The 19,276-nt window shown below is 52.7% G+C and overlaps 1 protein-coding gene across 3 annotated transcripts in view; it reads right to left on the bottom strand.

The window, feature by feature from the left end:
* LRP1 (LDL receptor related protein 1) overlaps positions 1-19,276 on the bottom strand; it is a 98,394-nt gene that overhangs the window by 58,407 nt on the left and 20,711 nt on the right. For all 3 annotated transcript variants that reach the window (XM_062597463.1, XM_062597464.1, XM_062597465.1), the window contains exons 3-6: positions 13,338-13,475; positions 9,470-9,589; positions 8,401-8,529; positions 7,865-8,128 (exon numbers count right to left, since the gene is read on the bottom strand). In XM_062597463.1, coding sequence (XP_062453447.1) covers positions 7,865-8,128; positions 8,401-8,529; positions 9,470-9,589; positions 13,338-13,475 — 651 coding nt within the window. The remainder of the gene's footprint in view (positions 1-7,864; positions 8,129-8,400; positions 8,530-9,469; positions 9,590-13,337; positions 13,476-19,276) is intronic.

Below are 19,276 nucleotides of genomic sequence, written 5' to 3'. Positions count from 1 at the left end.
CTGCAGCCATGGGCCCTGAGCCCCATGAAGTCTTCCTTCTATAGGGAAAAGTGCTCAGAAGCCCTTCCCAATGCTGTCTTAAGAAGAAAAACAAAACCCCAAATACCTAAAGTCCCAGGGCCGTCAGTTAGGTGTATTGACATCAGCAATCTACTCGCACAAAAAATATAGTCAGTGAAACAAGCATTGGAGCTGCAGAGTCACCAGCTGTGACTGTGCAAAAGTCAGGAATCATAGAATGGTAAGGTTGGAAGGGACCTCTGCAGATCGTCTAGCCCAACCCTCAGCATAGCCCATACAGGGATTGAACCCATGACCTTGGCATTAGCAGCACCACACTCTAACCGAGCTAAACCTGAGTTGTCCCAGAAAGCAAAAAGAAAGAAAAGAGGGGGGAGGAGGAACAGGGAAGGAGAGAATCACCATGAGATCCCTTGAGAAACCCAGTTTTTAGGTCTCCTGACACATGTTTTCGAGTATTTTTCCATAGCAAAAGCAAAGCAATCTTCCCTTTTCTTGAAAGCTGAGCTGCACTTGATCACATCCCTGCAAGCTGACACAACACTTGCAATAAAAGCCTCAAAGGCTGGGAGGCTGCTGCTTTTGGGTCAAATTGCTGCCAATTAACACTGTCCTTTACAGGCTTTTAAGGACTGCTCCTAACAGAACTGCCCTGTTTTGATCCTAATCTCTTACCACTAGAGCATTTTGCACAAGCCACAGAGAGGGATTATAACTTTCTTGTTTTACCTGTGAAGAACTGAGGCACAAATTTGATTTAAGGTCACACAAATCTGACCGCAGGCCTGAACCGTGTTCCCTTCATCCCTTCTGTGTCCCAGCCCCTACGACAGCGGCAGACACAGCAAAAGCAGCTGCAAGCGCCCGGCACGCTCTGCAGAAGGTGTCCGAGCACTGAGGACAGGGACTGTTGGAGGCAGCCGGCTTTCTGAACAGACTGGAAGCACAAATAGCAGCAGCAAAGTTATAATCAGGACAACCACCGTCATTCTACAAGTCAGCCAGTGCCTGCCGCCTTCACACCGCAGAGCTAAGGCTGCAGAATTAGTGACGGGGTGGGGAGGGAGAAGGGGGGACAGGAGCCATGCAGCCCCATCGTCTGCCACGGCACGGCCGGCCTTGCCCCACGGGATGCAGAGCAACTCCTGGTCCAGAGCACCCGTCCCCCCAACACTGCCTGCTGTTGGCTCCGCTCAGACCCTCCTGCTCCACAACGAGCAGAGCAGCTGAGGCAGTTGCGCTTGCAAGCAGGAGAGGCCAAAGCTGAGGCCACTCTATTGCAAATAAATAATCCGCAACTGCCTTTGCCAGGACGCAGGAGCACAGCTTGTGCCTGAGGAATGTGGAGGCAAGCATTAGCCTAGGAGCGGGAAGCCAGGAGCATAGGGAGAGCATTAATTATAAAGTTCTCCAAAGCCAGCCTGCCGCTAAACTGGGAGAGTTTAGCGGCATTTAGCGGCATAAAAACCTGAAAGCAGATTGTTCATGTTTTGTTTTGCTTTGAAATTCTTTGGAAACTCAGCTCCAAACAAACGAGAACATTGTCTCAGCAAACACGTGAAGACTGGAATCTGCTCAAGAAAACCCACGGGACTGGAAGGTCTCAAGAAGGCCAGGGATTAGCTGCCAAACAAGGTGGCCCTGTTCAGGCCATGCAGTAGCCGGCCAGCCACGGCAGAGTGGCACCTACTGCCCACCTGGCTGCAAAGCCAAGGGCTGGGGATGGCTCGCAAGCTTCCCAGCACTGGACAGGCTTTGCTCTGGAATGAAATCACTCAAGTCCATGATTGCAAGAGGAACTGAGCCCAAGGAGCAGGCTGTCGACAGAGTTTGGAAAGAGCCGCCAAGCCCCATGCAAACAGCTCGTAGCTTCCACCATGGTCACACCAACAGAGGATGAGCAGCATGGGCCACAGAAGGGGGTTGGAGACAGCAGCAAAGAAAATTGGTGGCAGAGGAAGGGACTAAAGTGAGATCTCCTGCATCCCAGCAAGGTGCTGTTCTTGCTGCCCCATGCTTCCTCTACCTCAGAGCACTGCGGAGCTGAGACAGAAGTGGCAACACCACTCTGCAGATCTGAGCCGCATCTGCACATGCACAGCCCCTCCAGGACCTGCCATTTCAGGAAATGCTCCTAAGCTGGGAGGTGAGGAGGGAACAAGCAGGTTGCATGGGCTAACTCATTCCATGCTGCTCCATCTTAGGCGGTGAGCTCAACTCCAGAAAAATCAACAGCCAGACTAGACACTGGCCTGACTGTTTAAATGGAGGAGGAAAACCTCTCCAAGCTGTGGAAAGCAGTTCTTCCCCTGCGTACACACACACACACACACACACACACACACACACTCCTTTTTGTCCTCAAATGTGAGCAGATATTCGATGCCTGCCAGGATTTTCCCTGATTAGAAACAGAACTGGAATTTTCACACACAGCAGAAGAAAGAGAGAAAAAAGAGAGAGAAAATGGAAAGGGAGGAAAGAAGAAACAAGTTCCTTTTTTTTTTTTTTTTTTTTTTTTTGCAGTTTCATATTCACAGGAAGGATAAATCCATCTGAGTGGTGCAGCAGTTGTGCAAGCACAAGTGACTCATACCCTGTCCCTGGTTCAGACGAAACTGGGAGAGGGAAGTGGAGAGGAACAACCCCTGGCACATGCTGCAAACGCAGAGAGAGAAGAGGGAGCAAAAGCCTCTGCTCGGCCACAGCAATTTGTTGCTGATCCTCAACACTCCTGTGGTGACTTTGGGGATGGAATCTCAGCAGCGCAGCAGCTGATGCAGAAGCATGCCTGGACAAGGACCTGGGGCACCAGCAAGACCCTCATGGGACCACCCAAGGAGAGCTTGGGAGACTGGAGAAGGTCACTAAGCCAACAGGCTCTGACAGCAGGAGAAACCTGGGGAAGAAGGGCTGGGAAGGCCCTGCCTGGCCAAACTCCAGCCTGCAAGGAGGAGCCACACATTTCCTACATCTCACCTGCAGCTGGGTTTTGCTGCTTCTTAAACACTCGACATGGATTGCCTCTGACCAGCACTGGCAATGCCACCCAGCCCAACAGGTCCTGCGCAAGTCTACACAGGGAAGGTCCCCAGGGCTTCCCAGTCGCTCAGTGGCTTTGACTGATAGCAAAGAAAAACAATTCAGTCATTAAAAATGCAAAACCTTGTTCTGGAAGATAAAGCGGTGTAAGACTTCTCCAGCCTATGACTTTTAGAGCATGTCCCTGGAATAAGACTGAGGGTAGCGAACAGGCCAGCTCAGATCCACTGAGAAAATCAGTGCTTGTGAGAAGTGTCCAAGGGGCAGGGCAAATTTAGGAGCCAAAGCACAGTAATCATGAACAAGCAGATCTTTTCCCAAGGCTTCTGGTGAAATAAAGGTTTCAGCAGTGCAAGGAACAGGGGAACGGCAGAGCTTCAGAGTGCAGCAGGTCTTGCCAAGCTCTGCTAATAGCATTCATTTAACACCTCTCCCATAGCACAAGTGACACTAATCTCTCTGCAGGAATGAAGACGGGGGGGGGGGGGGGGGGGGGGGGGGAAGGCATGAAAGCACCGTTCCTATCGGACTGGACTGTGAGATGTCACCATCCCAGACCTGCTGGTGACAGCTGTGAGCTGGCAATTTTCAACCCTTGAGCATAAGTCTTTCCCCATCAGATGCCAACTCCAGCCACATTGGCAGCAGGCACCAGGGAAACCTGGCTCCTGCTGTTCAGAGATAACTGCCATAAAGATGCAAATAAAGAAAGAAACCACTAACTGGATTCACAGGTCTCTCGTACTGTCCTGAAAGACAGAAGCAGAGGAATGACATTATCTCCTCATCAGAATCCCCAGTATCAGACCCAAGGTTGGAGAAAAAATTTCTCAAACTTGTTTGCATTTATGAACAAACCTTGTTCTTTGACAGCTTTTCCCTGCAGGTTAGAAGCCCCAGACCATACCCCATTAGAAGCCTGCTGGTAGTGCTGACAGCCCCAGCACCAGCAGCTCTCAGGGGCCAGGCACACCTTGTGATACTCATAGCACGTTCTCAGGGCTCTGTGTGTTGGCACCTCGCAACTGCCTGGAAAACAAGCCTTCCACTGCTGTGCAACCTCCAGGAAATCCCCGCTCTCACCTCGGCACTCTAAGCAAACCGCTTTGGCTGTGCACTTGCAACCAAGGAGGAACACAGCTTCCCAGGGTCTCACATCAGCAGAAACACAGTGTGACTGTGTTCTGTGATGATCCAAAGGATCATCTCCTTCAGAAACAACATTAAAAAAGTAACCCTCAAACCAGCTTGGGGCAGCCCCGCTTCTAGCCTTTCTTCACTGCAGACCGTAACAAATGACACATAGCAGCCACCGCCTAGCCACTCTCGTCGTAGCTCTTTGCCACCGTGTCTGCAGGAAAGACGGAGCCAGCAGCTCCAGTCACTGCCGGATGCCCTGTCTGCACCTTCCTGGCATTCAGAGGTTATCAGGGAAGTTAATGGAGGTCATACATCAAACGCTCCCTTGAGCAAGAGGGAAGATCTCCTGGGAGATGCACAGAAGTGGCATCCTTGCTTTTCCCAAGGTGCTTTGGGTTTTTATTGCTAGTGCAATATTTCTAGACAATACACAGGTCTTTCCAGGCAGCCCACATCCACCGCAGCACAGTCCACAGCTGGGAGGGCAGCGAAGACAGCAAATGACACAACCACACAACAAGTCCAGGAGTCAAAGCCAAAACTTAGAACCAAAGTGTCCCGTTTCTTGCTTATTCTCTCTCCCTCCAGCCCCATCCTCGAGACCCACTCTCTCTAGATCCAGGATTTCTGCTCAAGGCAAAGCAGATGAGATGGTAGCTGTTTGCACACATCCAGCAGCAATGGGACAGCGCAGAGGAGCCGCTGGCGCGCTTTTCCTCTGCAAACAGGACCGCTCCCTTCATCCCAGGATAAAGACAGGCATTTTCCAATCCAGATAAGCTGAATTCTTCCCACCCTGAGCTGTCACAACAGATCAAGAAGCCCAGCCGTGCAAGGCACCTTTTCTTGTTTGGACTTGAACACAGTCCTGTTATGAGCTCCCTTCCCCACTTGACCATAATTATAAGGTCATGTCTCAAAAGATTAACTTCTAGAGCTAGAACAGCTGAGAAAATTGCCCCAAAAAGCCTGCCAGGCAGAAGATCTCATTTGAGTGTCAGGGAGGGGCAGCACAGTTAGCACTCTGGGTCCTAATCCTGCGCTGTCACCCAACCGCTGCATGTTCTTGGTCAAAGTGATCTCTCCTGAGTCTCAGTCTCACCTCTGATCTGCCAAGGACTTCCTGGTTTCCAGGGTAAGGGAATCACAGAAGCAGAGTGCTCAAAGGAGCAATCACCATCTCACTGAACAACAATTGAGAGGGAACTGAAGCCAGAACTGAACCATCAGGAGGGATTCATTGAGCCATTCCAGGACACAGAAACATCTCAACAGCCAAGGGAGGTGTCTCAGCTTCAACAGCTGCCTCTGAGGACAACGTGGGTAAACCTCAAAGCAAGCTGCAGTGAAGCCACCTTGATTCAAGAGCACAATTACAATATCTACAGCTGCCAGAACCTTTAACACCTTTAACCTTGCATAGTCTAACGCCAAGTAAAAGCACCCAACAAAGTCTCAAAACAATGGATATTTGCAGTGTGGAGACCTGGACAAATCAGACTGCTAAAGAAATGCACACAGATTAACTTTAGAAACACCCAAAACCTCCCATCTGAAACTCAGCTGAGTTGGGGAACTCCCCGAATGAAAGGGAGAGGTGCTGGGGATGCTGTGGAGGCTGCGGGGAAAGTTACTGCTCCTGCTTTTACCGGGACGGGAGCATAATAACAGTTTCCCACAAGACTGCACCCAATATGGGCTGTTTGGGAGCTCTGAGATAACAGCAGGCCTCCTGCCCACATTCCCCCATAGAGGGTGTCCTGGCACAGCTCGAGCTGAGACAGATGGCAGCAACCCTCCCAGGGAGAAGCTGCTCAGCTCTTCCCATGGGCAGGACAGTGGAGGCACCTGGCTCACCCTTGTCAGGTTATCACATCAAGTCTGTGGAGAGCTTCATCAAGTGTTTATTTACCTTGGTGATGTAAGCTCTTCCCCCAGGGATCCAACCTGGATCACCCAGGGAGTCTACAGCAGAACAGCAAATTGAACAGAGGCAATACAAAATGGAGGTGGGCCACAGCCTTAGACCATCTTTTCCCTGGACCCAGTGGTTGCCTACCCGCGGCTCATGAATCACATGCGATCCACCAACTAGGGCCATGGTTGCAACTCACAGTTGCAGGAAATTAAAGCGTTAAGATGGAGCTTGAGTGGAAGAGGCATGTTGACCAGAATGCTGCCATCAGACCACAGCAGGAGACCGAAGGCCTTCAAACTAAACTTGAGGATGCCTTAAAACAGGAGGCAAAAAGAAAGAACATGTAAAACCAGAGCTTCTTAAACCATCAAGAGGGAAAAACAGAAAGCAGAGCCTAGCCTTGTCCTGACTAATTTCAGGCTATCGCCTCCAAGAGCAGTGAGGCCTCTCCCTAAAAATACATACTGCCCTAAAAATACACAGTGCAAGCTTAAATTAACCGAACTGCACACACCCTTAGCACTGCACTGCAACTGGAGCTTGCTGAACCCCTGCCTGTCCAGATCTGCAGGGCGGGAAGGTTCAGAAGGTCTCCGTTGGCCTCTTTGCTCGTGCTCTATGCTTCAGTCAGGATTTCAGCTGCTTTTCCCCTTCACAGCCAGGTTACTGTGCCTTCTCCAGAGGCACTCCCACTTGCATGTCCTTACCTCAATAATGCACTAAGGATTTTTATTCATTTGCAAAGATCAATTCGTACACATTCATCTCGCTTGCTATGTTAAATACTGTTCACTGCACAAATACACCCTCATATCCACGAAAAGGGGGATTCCTATAGCGTGAGGCACTGCACAAAGCAAAAGATGGTCTCCATCTGAAAGCACTCCTCATTTCAACAGGCAGAAAGACAACAAGAGGAAGACACCAGGGAAACTGAGGGCTGCTGAACCACCTCCCCTCTGAGATCATAGCTTCTTTTCTCATCCTATCTGTTCTGCATGGTGCATACCCTAGAGCGCAGAAGCCCTCAAGCCCATGGCTTTCTGCTTTGGTCCTTTAACAGGCAGAGGTTCTCAAGAGAGCAACACATAGCTATTCATGCATTAAGTCTTCTCCTGCACATTTCCCAGCAAAGGCCTGAATCAAAGCACTCTGAAACCCCAGCAAATAATTTTCTTTCTCTTTTCTGAGTGCTGAACTGGGACCAGCAAGCCCAAACAGGAGACTATGCTGTAACCACACTTGTTACAGCCAGGGAGACACAAACAGAATGAAACCACCATCTGCTACTTACTGCCAGTGACTCATTCAGCCTCCTGAGGGGAGGCACTTTTTGGTTGAGATTTTGTTCTCAATCCCTTCTTATGGGCGGAGAACCAAAGCCTATTTCAGCAAGAGGAACACAGGGCTAAAATCAAAAGAAAACAACGACAAGAGTTCTCCCCCACCCCACCACACAGGTATTATCTCTGCTCCTCACTGTATCATTTTTCCTCAAACACACACCTAAAGAAACCACAAGACTTACTAGAAATAATAAGAAGAGGGATGGAAAAGGAAAGCCAAAATCTGCAACTAGAACAAGGAAGAAAAGTCTGTGCTGAAGCTCTAGGTACCTGTCTCCATGGAAAACTACCTCCCACCAAAACACAGTCCTGCTTCAGCCACCTCCAGCTCAGCTGCCAAAAGAGGTATGGGACTGGGGGAGCAAGGGCAGAGCTTCGAAGAGGAGCAGGCACTCACGGTGTAGGCTGAGGGAGATGTTGATGGAGCGTTCTTCCACAAAGCCTTTGAGGTTGGGGATCTTGGCACACTTGAGGATGGTCTGGGAGGCACTGTCTCCCACGTGAACCCAGCACACTGTGTCTTCAATGTAGTTGAAGTCCATGGCTGTGGTTTGCTTGGCACTGGTGGGGGTGATGTTGGGCACAGGGGCTCCACTCAGGTAGGTGGCCAGGATGTTCTGGGAGTTGGCAATGAGCAGCACAGGAGGACGATCCACTGGCTCTGAGAGGGAAAGAGAGGGAAGAAGGGTGGTCATGATAGGGCAGCTAAAGCTCGCAGCTGCAATGCCTCACCAGCCTACAGCCTAGCCCTTCTGCTCTTGCAAAAACAAGGTGGTGCTATACAGCCCAACACACACAAAAGAACATGGTAGCCCAAGCAGCACTTGGGAGACTGCCTTAAAATGAAGAGTTGGGAGGCAGGGCAGAAGACAGCAGAAGGTGACATTTTCTGGAGCTGCCCAGAAGTAACATTTCTGTAGTCAAAGAATTTACCATTCTTGGCTTTGCAGGATCTGTTATCAGGCTGCAAGAGGTACCCTTCAACACAGCTGCATGTGTAGGAACCCTCCGTGTTGGTGCATGTCTGGCTGCAGGTCCCATAGACTGTGCATTCGTCAAAGTCTGAAAAAGGCAAGAAAACAAAACTTGGAGCAGCAAGTACCTCTCTCCTTAACTGAGTTGTGAGAGAATAAAGACTACCCCTGTTTTCCAGGGCAGAGCTGCATGGAAAGATGAGTTCTCCAGACACATTCAGAGACCCTCAGAAGCCACGGTGACAATACAATGACCTCCAGAAGAACATATGGAGACCATTACTCTGCAACACCTGTAGGCAGCCCTCAGCTTTCTGCTCAAGCATCAACAGAAAGGAAGGAAAATACCTTCTTCTCAACTGAGCCATCTGAAGGCCTAATTATTCACTGCCCCTTCCCCCACTTTGGAAAACCTGCATCTACATTTCTAGTCTGAATTTCTGTAATCTTCAGCTTCCAAACCCCTGGCTTGCATGCTGCTTTTTATTCTGCTAGATGAAAGAGCTGCTCCATCAGAAAGCTGTTACCCCCAGAGGTGCATGTAAAAGCTGATAAAGTCCCCTCTCACCTCTTCTCAGGTAAATGAAAGAGGCTGACCTTCTGAAATCTCTCACTTGAAGACCTCTTTCAAGACACTGCATCAATTTCATCACTCCTTTCTGACCCCTCTCCTATTTTCCAGTGTTGTTTTTGCAGCACGGACAGTAGGAGTATGTACAAGCCCAGTGATGGTCCCTTTGCCACTGTATGCAAAGACAAAGCCACCTCCTTACTCACTCCCAATATTTTGCAGGACTTTCAAGGACTGCACTCACCTAACGGCACCACAACTGGAAGGTCAGAGTCCCATCACCTGCCAATCCCTTGTATCCACCTCCACAGATCAAGGAACGCTAGATCCCTTAAGGGGCCCCGAATCCACATTGCCAAGCCCCCACTATCGCTGCTGAGACAGCAGCATTGGCAATGGCCCAGAAGAGCTACAAGTGCCTTGCCAGCAATGCACCTACCCTTGCCCCCATACCAACCTTTGCAGCTCCTCCTGTCCTCGGCCAGCTGGAAGGAGTTGTTGCAGTAGCAGGCAGGTCCACTCAGCGTCGGCACGCAGTGGTGCTGGCAGGCCAGGGCCGTGCAGTTTGCTAACTGCTCTGCAGAGACAGGGGTGAAAGGAGACACAATGTCACTAGTGCACAAGCAGACAGAGCTATCCACAGTAGAGACGGACACACATGGTGACACTGGACGAGGGTGACACCCCTGCCAAGCTCTGCTGGGGTCTCCAAGCTGTTCCACCCCCATGACACCCTCATTCTTGGATGGGTTGGGGAGGAATTCCCATTCATGGCTTTGGAAAGAGATTTTCAACAGACGGAGGGATGGGGAGGCCACAATAAATATGCCACTGCTCCCAAAAGAAGATGGGATTAGCATAGTCCCAAACTGTTCTCCAAAACTACTGATTTTTTGTCATTTCCCAACGGGAGTCCATTGCACACCAGAGCCAGTTGAAATCCCAGCAGCCTTGTGCAGGAGAGCAGGGAGGGACTAGGTTCTGGGCTGGAAGTCTGGTGCATCTCAGGAGTGGACAAGACCTCCCTAGGAGACCATGGACACACTGAGGTGAGCTCAGCTGCCATGTCCTCCTTCCTCCTTGCAGCGACCTCTCTCTAATCACATCTGCAGAGGGCCTGGCTGCCACAGCTCAGCTCCCCAGCAGAGAGAAGTTAGGGCACAGGCACGAGAAGGGGACTCCAGTACTAGAGATCCCCAAGCTCTTTAAATTGCCTTTGTCCCTACTCCAAAAGGCAGTGCCACCCCTGAGTGCCAAGGGCAGGAGGCCCAGGGATCCATGCCTGCAGGTGGGACATGGCCACCCGGCTTGCAGCTTCCCATGGTTTAACTTCCATTAGCTTAATAAACTCTGGCAGAGCCGCCACCCGCCCAGCACCACCACTGCGCAGAGGCAGCTGGAGCTGCTTGGGCGCCTCGATGGGCACCGGTTCCCTTACTCTGCCAACACACAACAGCCTCCCCAACTTCATCAAGGTCATTTAGCAACAGGCCTCGTTAGGCTGCTGGGGGGGGAGCGTGGCAGAAGGGACTGTGAGTGCTCAGGTTTATCTGGTATTGCAGAGGGGGGACGGGGGACCCTCAAAGCCTTTGGGCAGAAGAACGGTCATCCTGGCTGGCCCGGAGAGGTGGCTGCAGCCCAATTAAGAGGCGCAGGGCTGCGCCTGGGCTTTTGTGGCAGGGGGGATGCTCCTTGTGCCAAAGCGATGTACGTCACCGACAAAGGCCTCTTTGTTAGAGGGGTTTTGTTTTTTGTTGGGTTTTATTTTCTCTCCTCCTCTCCTCCATCTGCCCAGCCCGCTCACTTCAGAGCTCAGCGTGCGGAAGGCGACAAACTCGGGTCCAGCAAATCTGCTTGCAGAGGGGAAAAATCCCACGCAGGCGCACTGTGACAGGCGAGCGGCCAGCTGCTCCAGGCCAACAGTGCGGGGCCTTGCCCCCCTCAGAGCCCACCAGGCACCCGCGGGAGGCTGCTGGCAGAGGCCGGGGCTGGCGAGCCTCCACTCGCGGGTCTCCCTGCAGGACATGGAGTGCCAAAGCAGCCGGCCCTCTCCGGCCGCAGACATGATCCACGCTGGGATCACCTGGCATCTGAGCCTGGTGACACCCTGCTGCCGCTGGCACTTGTGCAGTGCAGCCCCACAGACCTTCCTCGCCACCTAGCCCATTTTCTTCTCCCCTGCAAAACCCTTCTCTTTCTTCTCTCCCCCCCCCCCCCAATCTCTTCCTCTTCCTAAAACCATGCTCAAAGCCAGGCAGAAAGTTGCACAAGCTGCCAGGCTCCCCGGTGTGAAAGGGAGCTGCTGTTCTGCAGGGCGGCTGCTGGCCCCCACTGTGTGCCCACCAGCCAGACTTGGTTCCATGTCCCCTGCAAAGCTAGTGGCACCGGGGCATGGCTCAGCCTCGGCACAGGAGTCTTCACACAGCGCTTCAACTGCCTGGGCTTCTCGTGCATCTGCTGTCTGCCTTTCACCAGCACACTGCAGGGTGGCACTTTGCAGGGTGGCACTTTGCTTGCTGCCAATTTCCGAGAGGGAAGCACAATCTTCCCCCTCTACCAAATCTGTATATGGAGAGCTGAAAAGCCTGACTGAAAATCCTACTTCTTGCATGTATAACAGTTTAACAAGCCAGGCAGGGCCCAACTGACTTGTTTACAAAGTTCATCAGCTTTGGAAGACCCAGATATTCACTTCAGATTCTTATCTCTTTGCTAAAGCATTGTGCATATCCCAGAAAGAAGGAAAATCCTCAAGGATGTATGGTCTTGTGGGAAGAGGGCAGGGAAGGCAACAGAAGGAGTTTCAGCAAAGACTCCCAACTTTTCTGTTACCTCGATAGTGCTGACTCTACCTCTGCTCTCCAGAGAGGCTGAGCACTGGCTCGTTAGCTGGTACGCTGTAGGAGACATGCCCAGCATGCCCAGCCAGAGGACATGTAACGCGGGCTGTCAGACAGCATTAAGCAGAGGCAGCTCCAGGATACATCTGCCACTCCTGCCAGCCCCTTGCCCATCCTGCAGGCTTGTGAGACACTTGGAACTTCCCCAACTCGCATCTCGACATGCATGGGGCTGGTGCTGCTGGAGACCTGCTCAGGGACAAGCGCCCTGGACAGCACAGGGCAAACAGGACACGTGGGGCTGCTCCATCCCTTTCACACCACTCAGCTTCCTGCGCAATCGCCACCCGCCCTCAACCACTCACTCAGACCATGAAGTCTCCACAAGAACAGTCTTTGCTGGATGCATGCAGCACTCAGAGCCGAAAAACAATAAGCAATAGGCACATGTTTCTCACGTTGTCCTTTGTCTGATTAGGGCCTTTAGAGCCTGGATAATCCTGCTCCGAGCCCGATTAAGAGCCGTCTCCCTAAGCCTCAGGCAGAGGTGGAGGGAGGTGTGGAGGCAAGGAAATGCCTCCCTGGGGTGGTGCCCTCCAGCTCCCCCTTCTCTGGCCCGTGGGCATGGAGACCTTGGCATCCACATGAAAGCTAGCAAGGACTTAAGTCTGCAACATGCCCAAGCCTGCAGACAGCAGCTGCCCCAAGAAGGGGCATGCCTGGACCTAACCTTCTCTTCCCATGTGCAGGTCACATGCTGCCCAGCCACCAGTGGGCAGAAGCGCCCACCCCAGCCAGGAAGCAGCAGGTTCCAGTAGCAGAGCAGAGGGAGCTGCTCTGGACAGGGCATCCCAAGCCTGGATTCGGGTTCAAGCTATCGGGAAATTCAGCATGGCAGGAGAAGAGAGGCGAGAAGAGCATGTCGCTCGCCCCAAGCAGGGACTCAGCTCTAGGGGTCAACCCAGGACACACGTTTCTGAGCAACTAATCTGCATGCCAGGAAGCCGATGCACAGTGATTGAAGGAGAGGTTCCCAGCAGGATTAGCAATGAGGGACAGGCCAGAAGTGCGGCCAGAGCTCCTAAGGGGGGGGGGGGGGGGGAAATACTGGCTTCTCTTACCTGAACCAGAATCCAAACCCACCAAGCTTTTAACCCAGGAGACGATGCAACTTTTTAATGGCCTGTTGGCTCAAGGATGATGGACATTTTACTTGCCCAAACCACCTTCCTTCAGCAGAGATGCACAAACACGCTGGCACCAGTGCAAAGCAGTTAAAGTATCAGTGCGACACACACAGGTTTGCACACGAGGACTCGCCCCACATAACCAGATATGGGGAAGAGCCTTGTGATTCTTACCGTGGCTGAGGAAGGAAAGGAGTCGAGGGAGAACTTTGTGACACAGCCCAGCCCCCCACACAAATCCTCCTCGTCCACAGAGACTCAGTGGACAACAGATTCTTGCTTTTCTCCAGACACCTACCCCGACAGTGTGGCCCCTCGTCCGAGCCATCGAAGCAGTCGTGAAGCCCATTGCAGAGTTTGCTCATGTGTATGCAGAGCTCTGTGCCCAGGCAGTTGTGCTCATTGGGCTGGCATCGTGACACCTTGCTCTGAGGACCTACAAAGACAGAAAAATGCAGAACTGTCACCCCAAAGGAAAGAGTATGAGCTCAGCAAGCCCCATCCACCTGGTGGGAACACCCAAAGCCTCCACAGACGTTCTAGTACCTCCAGGTTGCTCTGCCAAACTCACCTGCAAGCCATCTACCACTCAATCTTGTCTTGCATAGCAAGGCTTCAGATAAAACTTATTGAGATGCAACAGGTTCCCAGGAGCTGAACACACACACACAAACACATGCACACAAAGTCTCCCTAGCTCTTGCTGGAGCCACCAAAATATTTCTACTGAGTCAACAGCAGCACGTGAGCAGGATGATAAAATCACATTTTTTGGGCAGAAAGTGGCTGTTTATGCCTCGCCTGCCCATCAGGGGAGCAGATAGGGGGACGGTGTTGCACACAGCTCCACAAGCCACTCTGCACTGGGGTGGCAGGTGAAGTGACGGCCCACTGTAGAGCGCACCCAGCAGCACGTCCCACTGAGCACTTTGTCCAGGCATAGTCCCATTTTAGATAATTATTTAGACCAGTCTGTCACCTTCATCTAAACCCAGGGAGCCCCACTGGTGGAGTTTGCCCTAAATAAGTTTATGCTCTCCTTGGAGAGACGTATTGCAGCATACAGCGTACAGAGGTCAGGCTTGGCGCTGCATGTGGCAAGCATCTCCTTATCTAGCAAGGTTATCAGCACTGCAACACTCCCTCCCAACTACTGCTTGGCCTTGGTGGCAGTTCAGTTTTACTTGCTATGAGCCGTCATTCTGCTGAGTTACGCTGAATATGCTTTTAACCTTAATCCCTCGGCTAGCAACAGGTGCTGAAGTGAGCACGAGAGGCAATCACCAGCACACCTGGTTGCGAAAAGGTCACTGTAGACCCCAGGATGGTGGGGGAGCACGGCCGGCTTTGCAGACAACCTTCGCCCCGCAAATGGCAGCACAAGGTCCTCCTGCAACCAGTGCTGGCAGCATCACCCAGCTGCAGGTGAGGGTTAAAACGCAGCACGCCTTTCTCCCGGATCGATTTGCTTGCACTTTAGCCCGAGTCTTTTTTTTCCCCAGATGGGATGTGCTGGCCTTGCACACCTGTGTTTTTACTAACCTTGAGCGGGACCCATTGAGCCATCTCCTGGACAGACACTGATGCCCCTCTGCCGTGACTGCGCTGGCTGGGAAACAGCAAGCTGCTGCTTAAAGGAGGGACAGAGCAGCATGGGTTTTTCCACTGCCCTTCCCAAATGAACCAAACTCTTTGCAAAACTAGAGTCACGCCACAAAACCCTCACTGAGTCGTCCCCAAGCACACCACCCCTGCATCACAGGAGAGAAGGACAAGACGATGCTTGTGCACCAGAAGGGAACCACAGAAGCGCTCTGCTAAGAGAGCGCGACCACAGCTCCCTGCAGAAAGCTCCCAACTCACTGTAGGGAAAACTGCTTCTCTCTTGTCTGCCCATTTATTGTGAGGTGACTAACTTTGGGCGTTTTGAATAACATGCCCTTTCTTGCCCAAGAAGTGTCCGAAGGATGGAGATTTGGAGGGCTCCAGACGGCAGATTATTCCCCAATTGCAGAGGCCACTTTCTAAACGTATTCCCACTATGCTTCCATCGAGCGGGAAGCAGAACAAGCTGGGATTAGGGGCAGCAGGGTGCGGTTCAAAGCAGGGAGCTTGCCCCAGGCTCTGCTGCAGCTCCCCGGTGGCACCACCTCTCCCCTCCACAGTCAGCACGCCAGAGCACCCAGCACCTCTGCTGCACGGCTCCACACCTGGGCTGCTCCACAGCTTCTGCTTTGGACAGTGCTCTCTGGACATCAAGCAATTGCATATAAAGGGTTAATTAAGGAGCATCAATATGCTGGTCGAGGGAATGAGGGCACTGAAATGAAGTGCACAGTTCATCAGTCAAAACTGATCTGCCCTGGCCATTATCCCTCTGCAAAGAGCCTGGATCGCACTGCTTATCACAAACAGGGCAGGATTAATCTGCAAGCCACTTTGTTTGCTTTTGACTGTGTTGGCTCACTAATAAATGAGCTAATTTATTACATGTGACAAGCTTTTGGTACAACCCAAGGAGCGGTGTTAGACAGGAATTTTTAACCTCCAAAAACAACTTGGAAAAAAAAAAGAAAAGAAAAAGGAAGAGAAGCAATTCTTTCTCCTGTAAATACAGCCTGTAATTGATTTGGCAACAGCCCAAAGAGACACAGAAGTGGGGAAAAGCTACAAGCGAGCAGATAAGAGCATGTCCAGGAGGTGGATAGCGGCTCAAGGTCGAGCGCGCGCCAGGGCGAACCCCACCATGGCTTTCCGCGCACAGCAGCACCCATCCCCTGCGGACAGGCACCACGTGCAGGAGCAGCCCATCTCCTCAGCGAAGGCTTTCGCATCGAGGGCTCATTCGAGGCTTCTCCTTCTCTTAGGTTTATTTGAGGAGAAAACCATACAAAAAGCTACGGGGAGGGGAGAACAAAACAAACAAAAAAAAAAACCTAAAACAAAATAAAAGGTGGGGGGAAGGATGCAGCAGTTCTGTACACAGCTAGTACAGCATCTCTGTGAGGTGTAGCCCATCACCTTACAGAGCACCACTTATCGCAGCATGAGCTTTTACACCAGTGTCTTTGCAGAGCTGGCTCCGGACCAGCCCGTAGCTGCGCCGTCCTCAGCACCGAGCAGCAGTGATGCTGCCGCTCTGCAAAGAGGACCCGGGGTGGCAGGGCTGTCACGCGGCCCCACGCAGCCGCCGTGTCGGGGCCGAGCAGGGCCCGGCTATCAGCACCGCACCGTGGTGCCTCACAGCTCCTCCGCTCCAGAGCGGCAGGACCAGGATTTTAAGATCTCAATATTCTGACCAATGAACCAGCTCGATGCTGAGTCTGCACAAACGGCCTGGTGACTTCAAGGACCGTGGGATTCGATTCACCTGCAGTAAAGCAAAGCGTGCCACTGCTGTGCAGCAGAAGAAACACATCCCTGGAGCTCAGATGTCCCAGCTTGCCGGCGAAGCCGCTCGGCCTGCGCTCGGACACCCAGCCGGAGCTGGCAGGGCTCCGGGCACGACGCCAGCCCAGGGATGAAGCAGCCAGAATGAAGGTCGTAGCTCAGCCGCAGCCAGCTCGTTGCTCACAGACCCTCATCTCCTTTGATCTTCAACAAGAGGCAGGCTCTTGCCTAAGTTTTTTCCCCCAGGAAGGCTCTATGGGATGAAAAGCTAACTGATTGGGTTAGAACCAGCACAAGTCACGGACACAAGCACCACCACCGAGCTTAGAAACGGAATGCTTCCTACACTCAAAAATAAGCTAGCGTGTAAGCAAAGCCAGCAAATACCAAGAAGGATTTCCCCAGAGAGGGCAATGCTGCACGTGACAGACAGCGTTTCAAGAGACTCCAACATGAGTACGTCATTACAATGTAAATAACACTGCCTTGCTGCCAGGGCGCGAAAGGGTGTGCCACGCAGCACGCCAGAGCAGCATTTGCAGCTAGGGTTTAAAAAAAAAAAAAGAAGAAGATATATAGATTAATAGTAATAAAAGTCATTCTTTCCCTGCCAAAAAGATAAGGAGGATGAGAGTCTCCTGGAAGCCCCAGTGCCAAAGAAGCGTGAGAAAGCTTGCCTGGCAATCGCAGAGATAGCAGGTCCTCAGCCCCGGCACGTGCTGGCAGGTCAGACTCCAGTGATGCCTGTCCAGCCAGGAGAGACGACAGCAAGCAGCACTCTCCGCTCACAGCCCCCCGTGCAGGGCAGGGCAGGGCAGGGAAGCCCACGCACACAAGCCAACAACGGGGCGGCCTCACACCCGCACCCCAAGCTCCAGCGGCCCCAGCAGAGCCGGGGGGGATTTCCTCCCGGGGGAGCAGCCAAGAGCACCAGGCATCCCTGACTCGTGGTGTGGGAGACAGAGTGGACCCTTCACTCAAACACCCAGGTGGATCACGCTCAAGGACTTCTGATGTCACCTTCTGATGGTGGCTGCAGTCGGGACATGGCACATGTTGGTGCACTGTGTTCCACAAGGTGTGCATGCCGCAGGGGCACAGACCTCCAAGCGAGCGGCTCTGAGCAGGACCAGCGTGGTATGGCTTTTCAACCAGTGCGAGGCCAGAGTTTCAAAGCTTCGGTCTTTTCTCCCCTTCAAAATGCTGCAATCTCATCCTCTAAGGGGATAAGCAAATAACAGCCTGTGCTTTCCCAAGCCTACTTCTATTCCTTCACACTGCTGGTGCAGAAAGACTGGCTCTGTGCTCATGTCGAGGCAGCAGCATTCCTGCGGCTGGTGCCGACACCGGCAGCTGCTGAGGATGGAGCAGGCTGGCTGCCCACCACTGCCGATGCTCGCTCATACGCAGCACCTGGGGGACGGTGCTGCTCTCCCTGCCAGGGGGGAAAATACCAGGGTGATGCCAGCCCCTGCCAATATTGAGAAACGATGCTTTTGCATTAAAGTGAGGAGGGGAAAGGGGGAAAAAAGCACCTGAGATTTCCCTTTACCTGTCCAGACGTATAAAGAGAGGGTGGTTACATGAGCACAGACAGAGCTAGCGAAATACGTCAATCAGGACGGATTTCTTCCAGCGCAGAAGAAGGGCCTCCAAGTCCTCCTGCAGTAATTTTCCAGGGCTGCTGATTGACTATACCCAGACAGCCCATCCCAGCCCCCTCATCCCTCCCACAGAGGGGATGGTTGCATCATTTTGCCTTAAGAAATAAATAACCCTGATGCTGAACCAAAGGCTGCTTTGGATGAGACCTTTATTCCAAGTACAGCAGAAAGCAGGAGTCTGGAAAAGACTTCTATGCTGGAGGACAAGGCAACTACAGTCGCTGTTGAAGAGCAGCGCAGATGAACCCTGCTGTCCAACAGGGCCTGGCACCTCCAGGTTGCTTTTCAGACACAATCAAGCAACCTAGAACAGATGCTTCTGCAAAGTTGTAAGGCATTGGCCGCCCTGTCAGATGGAGAGGGAGAGACAGAGATGCGGGAGAGAGCTGCAGCTTCACCCAAACTCGCCCCGGAGGGCAGGTCTAAGTGGAGACGGGAGCCCTGACGCCAGGTCCTGGCTGGCTTCCGCAGCACAGTACAGCAGGACCGTTCACAGCTGGCACCGTCCGAAAGCCCTCATGCACACAGCCGGGTGCCCTGGTGCCTGCCCTTGCACACACGTGTGCTCTGCCTCCTCCAACAGTTGGATTCTGTTTAACCCAGCTCGGTTTCCTGTTTGCTTCCCAGAACCCAGCCACTAGCGGACGAGCAGGCCTAGCAGCCCTGTCTCGGGCAGGGAGAGTCCCCACAGCTGCTCTCCAGCAGGGAGCCAGCCCGGACACCCGCGGCAGAGGGGTCCAACAGGCCCGGGACAAGACCAGTAAAAACAACACATGCACCCTAATCCAAACACATCTGGGGAAAGCTATTTTGCTTTTCCACAGGCCGTTCCCAAAGGCACTCCCAAAGACCTTCTTCTCTCTTTCAGCCAAACCCATGCTCCAAACACCCTTTAAATGCCAAACAGTGGAGACAGGAAACTTTAGCTGCAAAGAAGAGAGATGCACACACACAGCGGAGCGATCCCCAGCATGCACACACCCGTCGTGGACGCTGCTCGGGTGCTCTGCTCCAGCACACAGGGGCACAGGCACGCATGCACGGACACCCCACAGGAGCTCTCCCCAGAGCCGAAGAGCCTGCCAGCAGGGCTGGGGCATTTCCAACCCAAGATGGAGGAGATCCTACCCGTGCTCATCACCCCCCCCCCTCTCTACTGCAAGCCACAGTCATTTTCTACCCC

Source organism: Rhea pennata, chromosome 29 (genome assembly GCF_028389875.1).
Source record: "Rhea pennata isolate bPtePen1 chromosome 29, bPtePen1.pri, whole genome shotgun sequence".
NCBI classification, from domain to species: domain Eukaryota; kingdom Metazoa; phylum Chordata; class Aves; order Rheiformes; family Rheidae; genus Rhea; species Rhea pennata.
This window is presented reverse-complemented; position numbering and strand designations above follow the sequence as displayed.